Genomic DNA, 12,541 nt, shown 5'->3' with positions numbered 1-12,541 from the left:
TCTGATTTGTCTTCTGTAAGATCTGCTTATATGTTCTATCTGCATTTTGCTTAACTACTTGTATGATTGCTGTGAGAAAAGTGAAATTGCTCTTAGCATAGAACATCTACAAAACTTTACAGTTGGGCATTAATAAAATTATCTCATCTTATATTTATCTATAACATCATCATGATGTGGAAAATCACTAAAGAGAAAAATCAGATAGTAATATCTTTATCATTGAGATAGCTTTGGACAATTCTCAATTTGACTATAACAAGTAAATAGAAATAACTAACTTAGGGAAACCTACCTCTAGAAACAAAGTAGAATATTGACATATAAAAAAGCATTGCCTATAATGAATAAATAGATATAACTTTACCTTGTAAAATCCTGTCTCTAAATAAAATATAGTCCACTAACACACATGCTGGAACAGAAGATGGTCTAGTTGATCAACCTACTATCATGTACCACATATTAACACTACTTTTGAGGTGGTTAAAATTGGAATTATTAGTGTTATCTGTACCTATGCTTATAGCTCAAGCATCATTTTTACTTGTAACAATGGCTAAGGCCATATTCTTTATTCTTTTATTGTATTAGTAACTATGGTTAAGGTAAATGTGAGATATACCAATATCCTTCTTGGGGTGTGTGCGCTTGTTTCGTGGACTCATAACCCCCTATTGAAGGGACACCTCACTTGAGTTCTGTATAAATACACAACTAAAGCTTTCATGTGTACCATCTCATCTTGTTATCTTCTTCGTCTGAAATACAGAGTGTTCTAAGCTTAAGGGTACTTAATTTTGTTGTTCCCTCTTGAGATTTGGCATCTTTCTCTTAGGCACACTTGTGTAATTCTATTTTTCCACACTTATGCTTGGTGTCTGCACTCTTTTTAGTGCACCAGAACTATCTCATTCTAGCACACTTGTGAGGATGCTATTTCAGAGTTTAGGTGAGATTCGGTTCCATAGATTCCTCTGTTGACTCTAGTAATAATCTAGTGAAAGTGCACTTGGAAGCTGTATTTTCAAGTACGTGTAATCTACTCCACTTAATACCTAAAAGTGTGTTTGACTTATCACTGCATTTTAGAAAAGATACAACAATGTATATTCTATTTTTGATCCCTTGGAACAAACTTATCTTAATTTTCTCTCTCATGAAAGGTGCTGACCACAAATACGAAGCTTCAACAGAGCTACATCCTCTCTATTGACATCATTGGTTTATGCCAGACTTGGCCTCCACTTAAAGAGAATTCTCATTGTTACGAATTACCAATGCCGAAAAGACATTCATACTTCTCATAATGTCACCTAGCCTACAGTGACTCTATAATGAGTGCACTTAAAAGTGGAATTCCATATTGAAACGACCAGAAACAAGTTCCCAATGCTCTTATAAGTAAATAGGTTCACAGCAATATTTTATTCCTTGTAAGAGACAGCTACAAATGCTACATATATTTCAACGACAAAAGGGCATATATTGAATAAATCTAAAGGATATAGTACCTTTGTTCCAAGCCGCTTGTTTAGGGCTTCATTCCACATGTTAGCCGCATAGTCTGGTTGCATCCTATTCCATATTGTCATGACAGAGACAACCTACAAAAAATAAACCAATGTTAGAAACTAACCTTTGTTACAAATATTGCTCATCAAGATGTCCATTCGGAAAACTGAAAACAATTGCTTGAACATAGTCATAAATCATGATATAAATCCATCTGATTACACAGTTCAAAATCCTCATGGTGTGATATGGAATTTGTCATTTGCAATTGAAGTGATACAAGATGGACCTCCAAGCAGTTTGCAGAAAAAAAATATTTATTAGCTATCATTAGTAGATTTTAAAACATGTTAGCTTCACAAACAATAAACATTTGAGCACTGTACAGTTGGACTTGGGCTTAACAAAGATAGTACCTAGGCTCATGCAAATGTTGGTACCTTATAAAATCCTGTTCAATTGATTTAAAGCACATAAAGAGAAAACATAAATCAAATGACAAAGGGATAATCATTGAATCAAGTTTTGTACCAAGAAACGTAAGGGAAACTTGGACACATACGTTGACAATTTCTCAAACAGTCATCCTAAATCTCAAGGAAAAGGTATCCATCTTCAGACAAGCAAAACGTTCTCTTTCTCTCATAACCAACTAGACAATCAGAACAATATGAATTAATGAAATAAAAGGGAATATTTAAGACTGGTTCTACTGGGAAGGTATTATTGTCATTTTAGGAAGACAAAGCCATAAGGAATAAGAAATGGGAACAATGAAAGTATACAAACTGACAATGAGAATCAGCTATGAGTAATTTTAAAATGTAAAGAAACATGGAAAGGCAAACAGGATGGCAAAACAATCTGATCATTGGAAAGCAATTTAATTTATTTCATCACTTGCTACTTCAAATTAAAATGATTCCACTCTCAAATTCTTCATATAGAGATAAGGGTATGCACAATTTAGATAAAGATAATGGGAAAATACATGGCTTAAGATGATAGAAATAGGTTCGATTCTAGAAAACACAGTTTTGTAAGACTTACTGAAGCTTACAGAAGGAAAAGTCCAAATTCCCCTCTTATTGAAGAATCACAATTTTAGTATAGGCATGGTAGAAATTTACGTGGCATAACTTCAAGGGCCCATTAAAGTACGGTTAAACATTAGTGCAATTATGTCAAAATGTGAACTCAATGGCTAATTTATCATATGAAGAAAAGTGAAAGATTATAAAACATGTTCAAGCTTAACTTTTAAGAAAAGAATAAATGTGTTGAGACAACTTAGACATCAATCTATTCTGAACCCTAGCATCAAGCTCGAGCTCAAGGTAGTGCCAGCTGTCTTGCTTTACTCAGGTCAGGTTTGAGCTGGAGATTGTTCGGTGCTAACATTACTTTCATTGGAGGATTCATTGAGAAGAAGACATTGTCAGTTTAAACATATATGTATTGCTGTAAAACAGCTTAAGATTAACGGTGACCTATGGTCATTCTTCTCTTTGAAGCTAGAGAAACTTGGACAAATATGTAGACAATTTCTCAAACAGTCAATCAGAAAGTGCAGTTTTGAAAGACCAATTAAAGCTCAAGAAAAGAAGAGTGCCCACTCCCCTCTTAATGAAGGATCACAATCTTTAGTATAGGCATGGTAGAAATTTACGTGGCATAACTTCGAGGGCCTGCTAACATTAATGCAATTCTGTTAGCATGCCATTTCTATGGCTAATTTATCATATGAAGAAAAGTGCAAGATTATAAAACATGTTCAAGCTTATGAAAAGAATAAATGTGTCGAGACAACTTAGAAGTCAGAACTATTCCAAACTCTAGCATCAAGCTCGAGCTCAAGGTAGTATCAGCTGTCTTGCTTACTTAGGTCAGGTTTGAGCTGGAAATTGTGCAGTTATAACATTACTTTCAGTGGAGGAATCCTTGAGAAGAAGACATTGTCAGTTTAAACATATACGCATTGCTGTAAAACAGCATAAGATTAATAGTGACCTGTGGTCATTCTTATCTTTGGAGCTAGAGCACCTAAAGAACAACCCCCTACATTGATTGACGGATGTACATGTTAACATCGTTTTGCTCTTTTTTAAAGGCTGGCCCACCCAAAGGTGCCACACACCCACCCGACTCAACTGACGCAGTCTAACGCTGATGCGGAATGTCAGCCCGTCAACAGGACCCAAGGAGAATTGAACCTGCGCCTCATGACAAAGGGCCAAAGACATGGCAGGGGGGCTTCAACCAACTAGGCTACCCATCAGAGCTATTAATGGATGTAAATGTTGGGTAATGAATCTAATGTATAGTCCCACCAGAAACAGATCGATAATATCATTGTTGCATCTTGAGCAATTGGATGATTTGTAGCTAAAACTGCTTGGTTTAGATTAAGCATGGATGCATAGAACATTATATTATCAATCTGAATCTGCATATTCCAGGAGAAAGAATAAAAGAGTTTAACCAAAGGTGTGTCATTTTGGCTTTCATTGCAGTCTCACTTTGCAGGAATTGTGACTAGTTTCCAAGCTAGTATCTAATGTAATTATTATTTGGCTTGTCAATTTTTAATACCAGGTCTGATTTATTTTTCTCAACAATTATTTTATACCCAGAAATTATTTCACCTAGTAAAATCTTTTTCTAAAACTACTGAAAATAAAAACACTAGTATGTTAACTTCACAAATAAATTTGCAGCAGAAATAAAACAAAAAAATCAGCCACAATAACAGCAGAAAATTTTCTGCCCAACAAAATCTCCTTCACTTTTGATTAACCCAAGAAAATTAGGGCTCCCTTAACAGCGAAATTGACCCTCAGAGAATACACACAATTTGGCTTCTCTACCTACAACTCAGCCTCCCCTTCCTTGCTCTATAGGCCCTCTTCCACACTGGAGCGAAATCTCTTTTAACCTTGTGCAAACCTAGCTGGAAAATGTCAGCCCCTCACAGATTTTGGCCTCCTCAAAATCTTGGCCCTCTCTCTCCCCACAAACTCAACCTCCTCTTCCATCTCCTGAAATCATCTCGCTACACACACTTCTCTTCTCTTTAGTCTTGAATCTCTCACTCTCCTCCCTTAGGCTTCTTTTATAATTTCATCTTGAGTTAAATCCCTAACCCCCAATCTCCAAAGTGATAGATGGCTAGGATTAATTCCTAACCCACTTAGATCAACAGTAGAGATTTGATCTAATTCACTTAAATAATTAAATTATTTATCCTTAGAAACTTAGCCCAATAGCCAACATTAATCAATTAAATTAATCAATGTGCTTTTCCTAAGTTAAACTTAGGAAAGAAATCATATTAATCACTTACTCCTCATGAGCAAGCACCTAAAGAGGATTTTGGACATCTTCTGCATGCTTGACACCTAGCCTATGTAGAAGCACCTGGCCAAGTTTAAACATCAACATGGCTAGGATGAAGGTTTAGTAGCTCAAGGGTTAATCCAATCAGTTGAACCATTCACCCAAGGTACGTTGCTGACCAAGAGGCCACAGGTTGTGCATTCAAATCAAATTAAGTCTGTTAGGGTTACCAACCACTATTGTGGCTGGCAATTGAGCCACCCTCCATTCAAATATTTCAAGGAAGAAAGGGGGATCCAGTGAGGTTTTCCTTTAAAAAAGGGATGAAGATCTAGCAACAAACCAAGTTAATCTTGCTTAATATGCACTTTTCTCCAGCTTATTTCTCCTAAGCATGCAGAGGGTTTCGATTTCCTTTGTTGATTATTTATCTAGAAGGCCATTTGTTATTTATGTTTACATAGTTACGAGTATAAAGACATGCAAATCTTCTTCCCTGGGTTGAACTTGGCATGTCACTTATGATCACACTTAATATGCTCCCTTTCTCTTGGATAATTTGTCTTAAGCATTAGGAAGATTCCAATCAGCCCAATTTTCTGTTTATCTCAACACCGTCTCAAATCATGATTAGATATTATGAGCACAATGCAATGCCAACCATCCTCCTTGCCAGTCGATCTTGCAATGTTCACTTACAAGGATGCACATTGCACATTGAATTATTTCAAAGTTTAAGGCTCTAATAAATAACATATTAAAATGGTGAGATGATTGCAATGGGGATATAGCCACCTTTCCATAACTTACAGTATATCGAATCGATTATTATTTTGTTAAGTTCACAGCTCTTTATAATTGACGATAACTGTCATAACAATATTTAGCCTAACTCTGCAGATTACCCTATAATATAGCCAAGCATTTATCTTGAAATGGATCACTACACGCCATCCCTCCATAACGCACATAATTGGGGTGCAAGCATTGTCTCAATCATGTCATGCATAATTGGAGCGTTTGAAGTGACCCTTATAAATGATCTTCTCACAACTATAAACGACCTCTCTAAGATTTGCTCCAAAACTCAACTTGTTCTTTATATCACTGGGACATGCCATTTGAACTTTGTTACAATATGTGAAAAATTTCATTGCAATATGATGGTGTTCTTGGCTTCATTTGAGCAACTTAACACAATCTTGTTAATGATAGGAATATGTTTTAGTTAAGAGGGTATGTAGTGTTGAAAATGTAATTAGTGTCAGTCTTCATAATGTAATGTAATTTCATCATCAAAATATTTATTATATTCATTAGTATTATCATTTTATTTTTGGTCAAAGAATGTTCTTCATGCTTATAGATTCAAAAAGTATTTATTATAAGTCAGAACGAAATGTATTTGAGTCAAGTCCCCTTTGGACTTTTGTAAGAAAAGAAAAGAATTTTTATATTGAATCAAAGTCCACCAAAGTTGTCAAGTTGGCCCTCCTTGGGAACAAGTCGCCCTGGGCCTCCAAGAGCCGCCTATTCAACTTCCTGGACAACTATATATTAGAGGCAAGTTTGACCTTATTGGAGATCATCATTCAACCATCAAGAATACATCTGAAACCAGCAAAGAAGAGGAGTCAAAGCAAGTCAAAAGAGAAAGAAGGGTTAAGTCAAAAGCAAGAAGAATATTCTAAGTTTGACCGAATCTTTGACATAGTGACAGCTCACATGTGTGCACTGTATTTTCTGTGACTATTGCAGGCTCGAAATTTTAGGGCCAAAATTTCAGGACAGGACCAAAATTTCAGGAAGATGACAGATTTGGACGGTTTGCCCATCATTGACTTTGACTAAAGTTGACCAGATTTTGAGGTGACTTGGAGGAGGATTGGAATCGACATTTTGGTGGCAGTTTTGGGTCTTGGTCTTGGATATCTCATTTTGATCTAATTCTATAAGAGAAGGATTGTTGGGTTCCCCCTCGTGGGGTTTTGCCTTGGCTTGGAGCATAATTCTTGTATTTCTTGTCCCTTTGCTTTTCTTGAAAGATTGAACATTTGTATAATTGCTTGATGAAGAACACTTAAGAAGAATTGAAGACATTAAGCATTCACAAGTAATTATCAAGACAGAGAAATCAAGTCTGATCTACCCTAAGCTTGGTTTCTCAACATGGAATCAAAGCTTAGGAAGAAGCAGCGTGTTTGAAGCATAAAATCCTTTGGTGACTTGAACAAGGTTATGTGGCATTGACCGAAGTCTATAGCACATATCTAAATCTCTGTGGTGGCTTGATCAAGATCCGAACTATGTCGTAACTATTATCCACCACCTGTGGGGGACCCCTATAGGAGAATTTTTCTCCTAAGATTTGTCTTCAGCCGACAACCAACAGTCCCTTGCAACCACCTAATAGCTCGATGCGCTACCATTCTCCACCACCTGAGCTGGTCATTGCCAAGCCTCGCTCATTTGTCATGATCATATGTTTAAAGGTGGGCCATCCAATCTTGAAGGTATGACTTTTCATTATGTAATTGGGTGTTTATGCTTGCTTTTCTTGGGCACACTTGGGCATCGATTAGTGGGCACTGGGGGGACTTAGAGAAAAGAAAGGGCTTCGACTGTATTCTTGTTCCCTTACCTCAACTGGGGGGTTTAATCCTATATCCTAGTCCCATGGAATCTCCTCTACTAGCTATTAGCTTTAGAAGTGGCACTACATGGGAAATCTTGATTTTGGTTGTGTGGTCTCGCTTCCCAATGCCATATATTTCACTCCCCTCCGCTCATTACAAGCCATTTTCACAATTTCCCCATCTGGGTCCACATTTGTCCATTGGGTCCCCTTGTCCACACCTTGGGTCGGGCTTAGAACGATGCTCTAGACGTTGATGCAGCTAAAAAGAAAGATAAAAGCATAACATGGCCACATACAACAGGAAAAGTACCACAAAATGCAAAAGATGGTCGGGGCAATAAAATTTAGCACGTGGACAAAAACCAAACATGAGCTTTACCCCCATCATTATGGTCATCACCCTAGTTCCTAAGGCCCCTATGAGTGCCCCTTGCATCATTAAGGAACCCATGATTGTCCCAACCCCTAGTGGGCGATGAACTACCCCACCTTAAGGGGTAATCATTGCTACATCTTACACATCACGATCACATCCACTGGAGCCCCGAGATGTAAAATGAAGCAAAATCAATAAAAGGCAAAAGGCAAATGAAGAAGGGTGGAAACAAAAAGGTCAAGGTAACTCATGTACCACAATTTATCCCTCGTACATTCATACACCCAAGGTGTGGACCTCCCTCATCACAACTACCCTTGTATCGTGGCATGTGGCTTAAGGCCTCCCCTTTTCCCCCACACTGTTCTATCACTATTTCACATGACATCTGCCATTTGATGGATGTGCCATGTACTTGTCATTCCCTTAGTGGTTGAAACCACCTTAATGGGGTCCTTCATTAACCACTCCTACCCAAGAAGGTAACACTAATACATGTTCAAAGCCCATTTGGAAGGGAAAGCCACTATGTAGTGTCCACTTTTGCCCTTGATTAGCAAGCTTACTTACTCAATTATACTAATGAATCCTTGTGTTGGAGGGTGATGAGACTCATTGGATCTTATACAAGATTGTAGGTGGGTTTCTCATCTTGGACTTGGTCTCCCTATACGAGATCTAAGCCCTCCAGAGGATCACAATGGCATTTGTAGGGTGAGCGTTGAGAGCCATGGGCCTCCAACCATGCAAAGCATTGATTGCCACACCATGGGCTTCTTCTGCACCACCACTTGTTTGTTCATGCCCTAGTTATACAAAGATGATGATGTACTGGGACCATGTTGCCCAGCTAGCTACACATTGCACCTAACATTTGGCAATTGATCCAAGTCCCAGAAGAGATTATGTCTTTCCTAAGGAGACATGGGAGGGCATGTGTCATCTTCTAGCCATCATTGATACAGCATCGACTTGATCTTGAGCCATTTAGAGACCCATGAGACCCATTTGGAGCCCACAAAGCCCAAATAGGAGTTTGGAGATGTTTTGCAACATTTGGAGGGCACATCCCTCTTCTTCATTATTTTTGAGACCCTCACTCTCATCCTTAGCACTTGAGGCCTTAATGCTACCCTTTTAGGCCTCCATGTCAGCCTTGCGTGGGCTTAAGAACACTTGTTTGATTTACTTTTTGAGCTATCGTTGTTGGCTTGTAACCTAAGTTGCATGAAGCACTAAAACATTTCGAAGTTTCTGAAACGCGTACGTTTAGAAACATCACCTCCCAAAAATGGAAATGTCGGCCAAAATGTCGTATGTGTGTGTGTGTGCGCGCGCATATACAATAATAAATTTATAAATAAGTGAATAACACATTATATATATACAAGCACCAAGCTGAGCCATTTTATTATGAAGAGGAGAGTACAAATGTATGGAATATGTGCACGTGGGCTTGCCAAAACAAGTTGGACAAATCCCAGGCAAGAAAATGTGTTGCTTTGATGCTATGAAGTGCTTCCTCCTCAAGATTCTGCGTTGGCCCAAAAAATCTACAACTGTTGGCTGGAAAGAGACCCCTGTTTGAGCCCTCTAGAGTGCTCAGAAAATTTGGCCAAATTAATCTTGGACTCCCCTCAAATAACCCAGAAAGACCTAGAAAGGGTTGGGCCTAGTTCCAACCTTCCGAAATTACCCCAATTTTAGTGAGCTCCTCCTCCAGTTGGGTAATTCGCTCCACAAGAAATCAACTGCCAAAAACACCTCCAAAATGTTGAGCAATTCCTCCAATCCTCCTCCTTATAGCCCCTAGCAAAGCCCAGCTCCAAATTCCCTGCCAATCCTCTCCCACATGCAGCCCTCTCTATGAACTATACAAGCCCAAAACTCCTCCTGCGCAGGCCCAGAATGGAAAACTTATCCTAGTTAATAGCCCCCAAAATCAGTCCTGCAATTCACTTGGAATCTCCAGCAAATACGCCAAGAAATCAACCCTCAAAAATCCCGGAATCAGCTAACACCAAAATGGCTCTCCCAAGAATACGCACTCTTGTTCTACGCCTAGTCTGCTTCAAGTAGTCACTGAATGTACCTGCAAATTGGTCCCCGAGAAACTCTAAAGTGTGAAGGAATCTCCTCTAGAGTGGCACTCAAAGTCCACTGAAGACGGAGTTGAGATTCCCGCTTGGAAATCTCTTGTGTTGAACAGCACAGTGTAGACTTGGCTCAACAGCTCAAGCGTACAAGGGGGTTTGATTCACAAATTAGCAAAAGACCCAAAATGAAGCTCCTTCTCCCAATTTAACTTGTTGCCCCATCTCTCATCCAAGTGGGTCCCCCAAGTCGAATTCCTTCTTCTCCCTCTTCACCAAGTTGAATTGCTCAAGGGGGTACAAATTCCCCTTTTGGGAGTGGTCCCCACCTTCCACTTCTCTCTAAATTTTCCCCTTTCCTAATGTTGGGAAGCCATTTCCTCCAAAAATCAAAGTGGGGTCCTCCTAACCCACTTTTCCTAAGTTGAAAGCCAAAAATGTCAAAATTGAGCAAAATTGTTTTTCACTTAGCAATATTTGCTAAGTGGGAATATCACAGTTCTCTCCACCAAAATGTTGCTTGCCCTCAAGCAAATGTAGTGATGGGTGTTGAAGTATCTGTTCACCCTCCCAAGTGGCATCCTCATCGAGTAGGTTTTTCCACCTGATTAGAAACTCCTTGATAACTCTTCTCCTCAATTTTGGTCTCCAAAATAGCCTCAAGCTCAAGAACCAAATGCCCATCATCATCCAATGGGGGTAGCTAAGTAGTTGTCACATGTTTTCCCAATACCTTCTTGAGGCATGACACATGAAATACATTGTGTACCTTGCTTCTAGGTGGAAGCTCTAGCTCATATGTCACCTCACCAATCCTCCTGATCACCTTGTAGGGCCCACAGAAACGTCGTTGTAACTTCTCGAGCCCTTTCTGCTTCAGCGTGGATGTATGGTTGGAGATGCAAGAAAACCAAATCTTTCAACTCAAAATGTCTCTCAACCCTATGCATATCTACATACATTTTTTTTTTGGTTTTGGGTGGAAGGCAAAGTGTCTTTGAGAGTCTTAAGGATGTTTTGGCTCTCCTGTATGCAATCTTTGGCCCTTGGGGCCCTATTGTCTCCAAAAACAAGGTCAGCAAAAGATAAAGCATCATTATCCATATAAAGCACGAAAGAGTGACATACCAATAGACATATGGTAGGTAGTATTGTAACAATACTCCCCCAGGTGCAACCATCTCATCCAAGTGCGTTGTTGCCTCGTCACAAAGTTCTGCAACTATCCCTTTGCCCATTTATTAACTATCTCAGTCTGTTGATATGTCTGAGGGTGGTAGCCGGTACTGGGAGTGAGCTCTGTGCCCACCAACCTAAAAAGCTCCTGCTAAAATTCCCCCATGAAGCGACTGTACCTGTCACTGACTACGGTCTTGGGGAGATCATGCAACCTGAAAACCTCTCTAAAGAATAGCTCTACAACTTGCAAAGCAGTGTACCTGGTGGGGATAGCAAAGAAGTGGGCATACTTCGTCAACTGGTCCACCACTACATATGTCATATATACAGTCACAGCCCTGCACCAAAGGAAGTCCTATGATGAAGTCCATCGAAATGCTCTCCCACTTCCCCTCAAGAATGGGAAGCGGCTGCAGTAACCCAGTGGGATGAGTCAACTCCCCCTTGTTCCTTTGGCAGGCCTCACACTCCTGCACATGCCTCAACACATCCCCCTTGAGGCCCCTCCAAGTGAAGCGCTCCCTAACTATCCTATAAGTCTTCAAGAACCCCTGATGTCCTAATAATGGCGAATCATGTGTTGCATGGAGAATCTTCCCCCTCAACTGTGAACCAGGTACTAGATATATGCGCCCCTTGTAGTAAATGACATCATCCATCACCCAGTAGCGCTCATCCCCATGAGTACCATCCAAGATCTCACACACACCTGTCGATCCTTGGAGTACTCCACCAAAAGTTGCGCCTTCCAATCATGGCAGATGCTCATGAGTGAAAGTGTCGCGAGCCTCCTGGATAGGGCATCTGCCACTATGTTCTGCTTGCCCTTGACATACTCTATGTCAAAATCGTAGGCCTGAATCTTGCTGACCCACTTTTGCTGCCTCTCATTGAGGCCCTTCTGCTCCAAAAAGTGGCAAAGACTGTTATGATCAATCTTCACTCTAAACCTGTTGCCCACCAAGTACTATCGGAATTTGGCCAATGCATGCATAATGGCCAACATCTCCTTGTCATAGATAGAGTACAGCCTCTCATGACTAAGGAGCTTCTGACTCTCAAAAGTTATCGGGTGGCCTCCCTGTGACAATATTGCACCAATGCCCTCACTTGATGCATCACACTCCAAGGTGAATGGTTGTGTAAAATCAGGCAAAGCCAACACCAGACAACTTCTCATCACCTTCTTGAGGTGCTCAAATGTTTCCTGTGCCCTATCCGTCCATGCGAATGCCCCCTTCTTAGTCAAATCTGTGAGGGGTGCCGCTAGTTGTGAGAATCCCTTTACGAACTTCCTGTAATATGTGCAAATGCCCACAAATCCCCTCAACTCAGTCACATTCTGGGGAACTAGCCAGTCCCAGATGGCTCTAATCTTCTCCTCATGCACCCGCACTCCATCCT

General features: G+C 40.0%; 1 protein-coding gene across 1 annotated transcript in view; it reads right to left on the bottom strand.

Annotated features, from left to right (window-relative positions):
• LOC149192310 (inositol-1,4,5-trisphosphate 5-phosphatase) overlaps window positions 1-12,541 on the bottom strand; it is a 211,139-nt gene that overhangs the window by 19,632 nt on the left and 178,966 nt on the right. Inside the window, exon 5 of the mRNA XM_089404538.1 lies at window positions 1,515-1,607. Within this exon, the coding sequence (XP_089260664.1) occupies window positions 1,515-1,607 (93 nt within the window). The remainder of the gene's footprint in view (window positions 1-1,514; window positions 1,608-12,541) is intronic.

Source organism: Pinus tabuliformis, chromosome 2_2, assembly GCF_031772625.1.
Source record: "Pinus tabuliformis cultivar Carrire ecotype Pingquan chromosome 2_2, CPIR1, whole genome shotgun sequence".
In the NCBI taxonomy this organism is placed as follows: domain Eukaryota; kingdom Viridiplantae; phylum Streptophyta; class Pinopsida; order Pinales; family Pinaceae; genus Pinus; species Pinus tabuliformis.
This window is presented reverse-complemented; position numbering and strand designations above follow the sequence as displayed.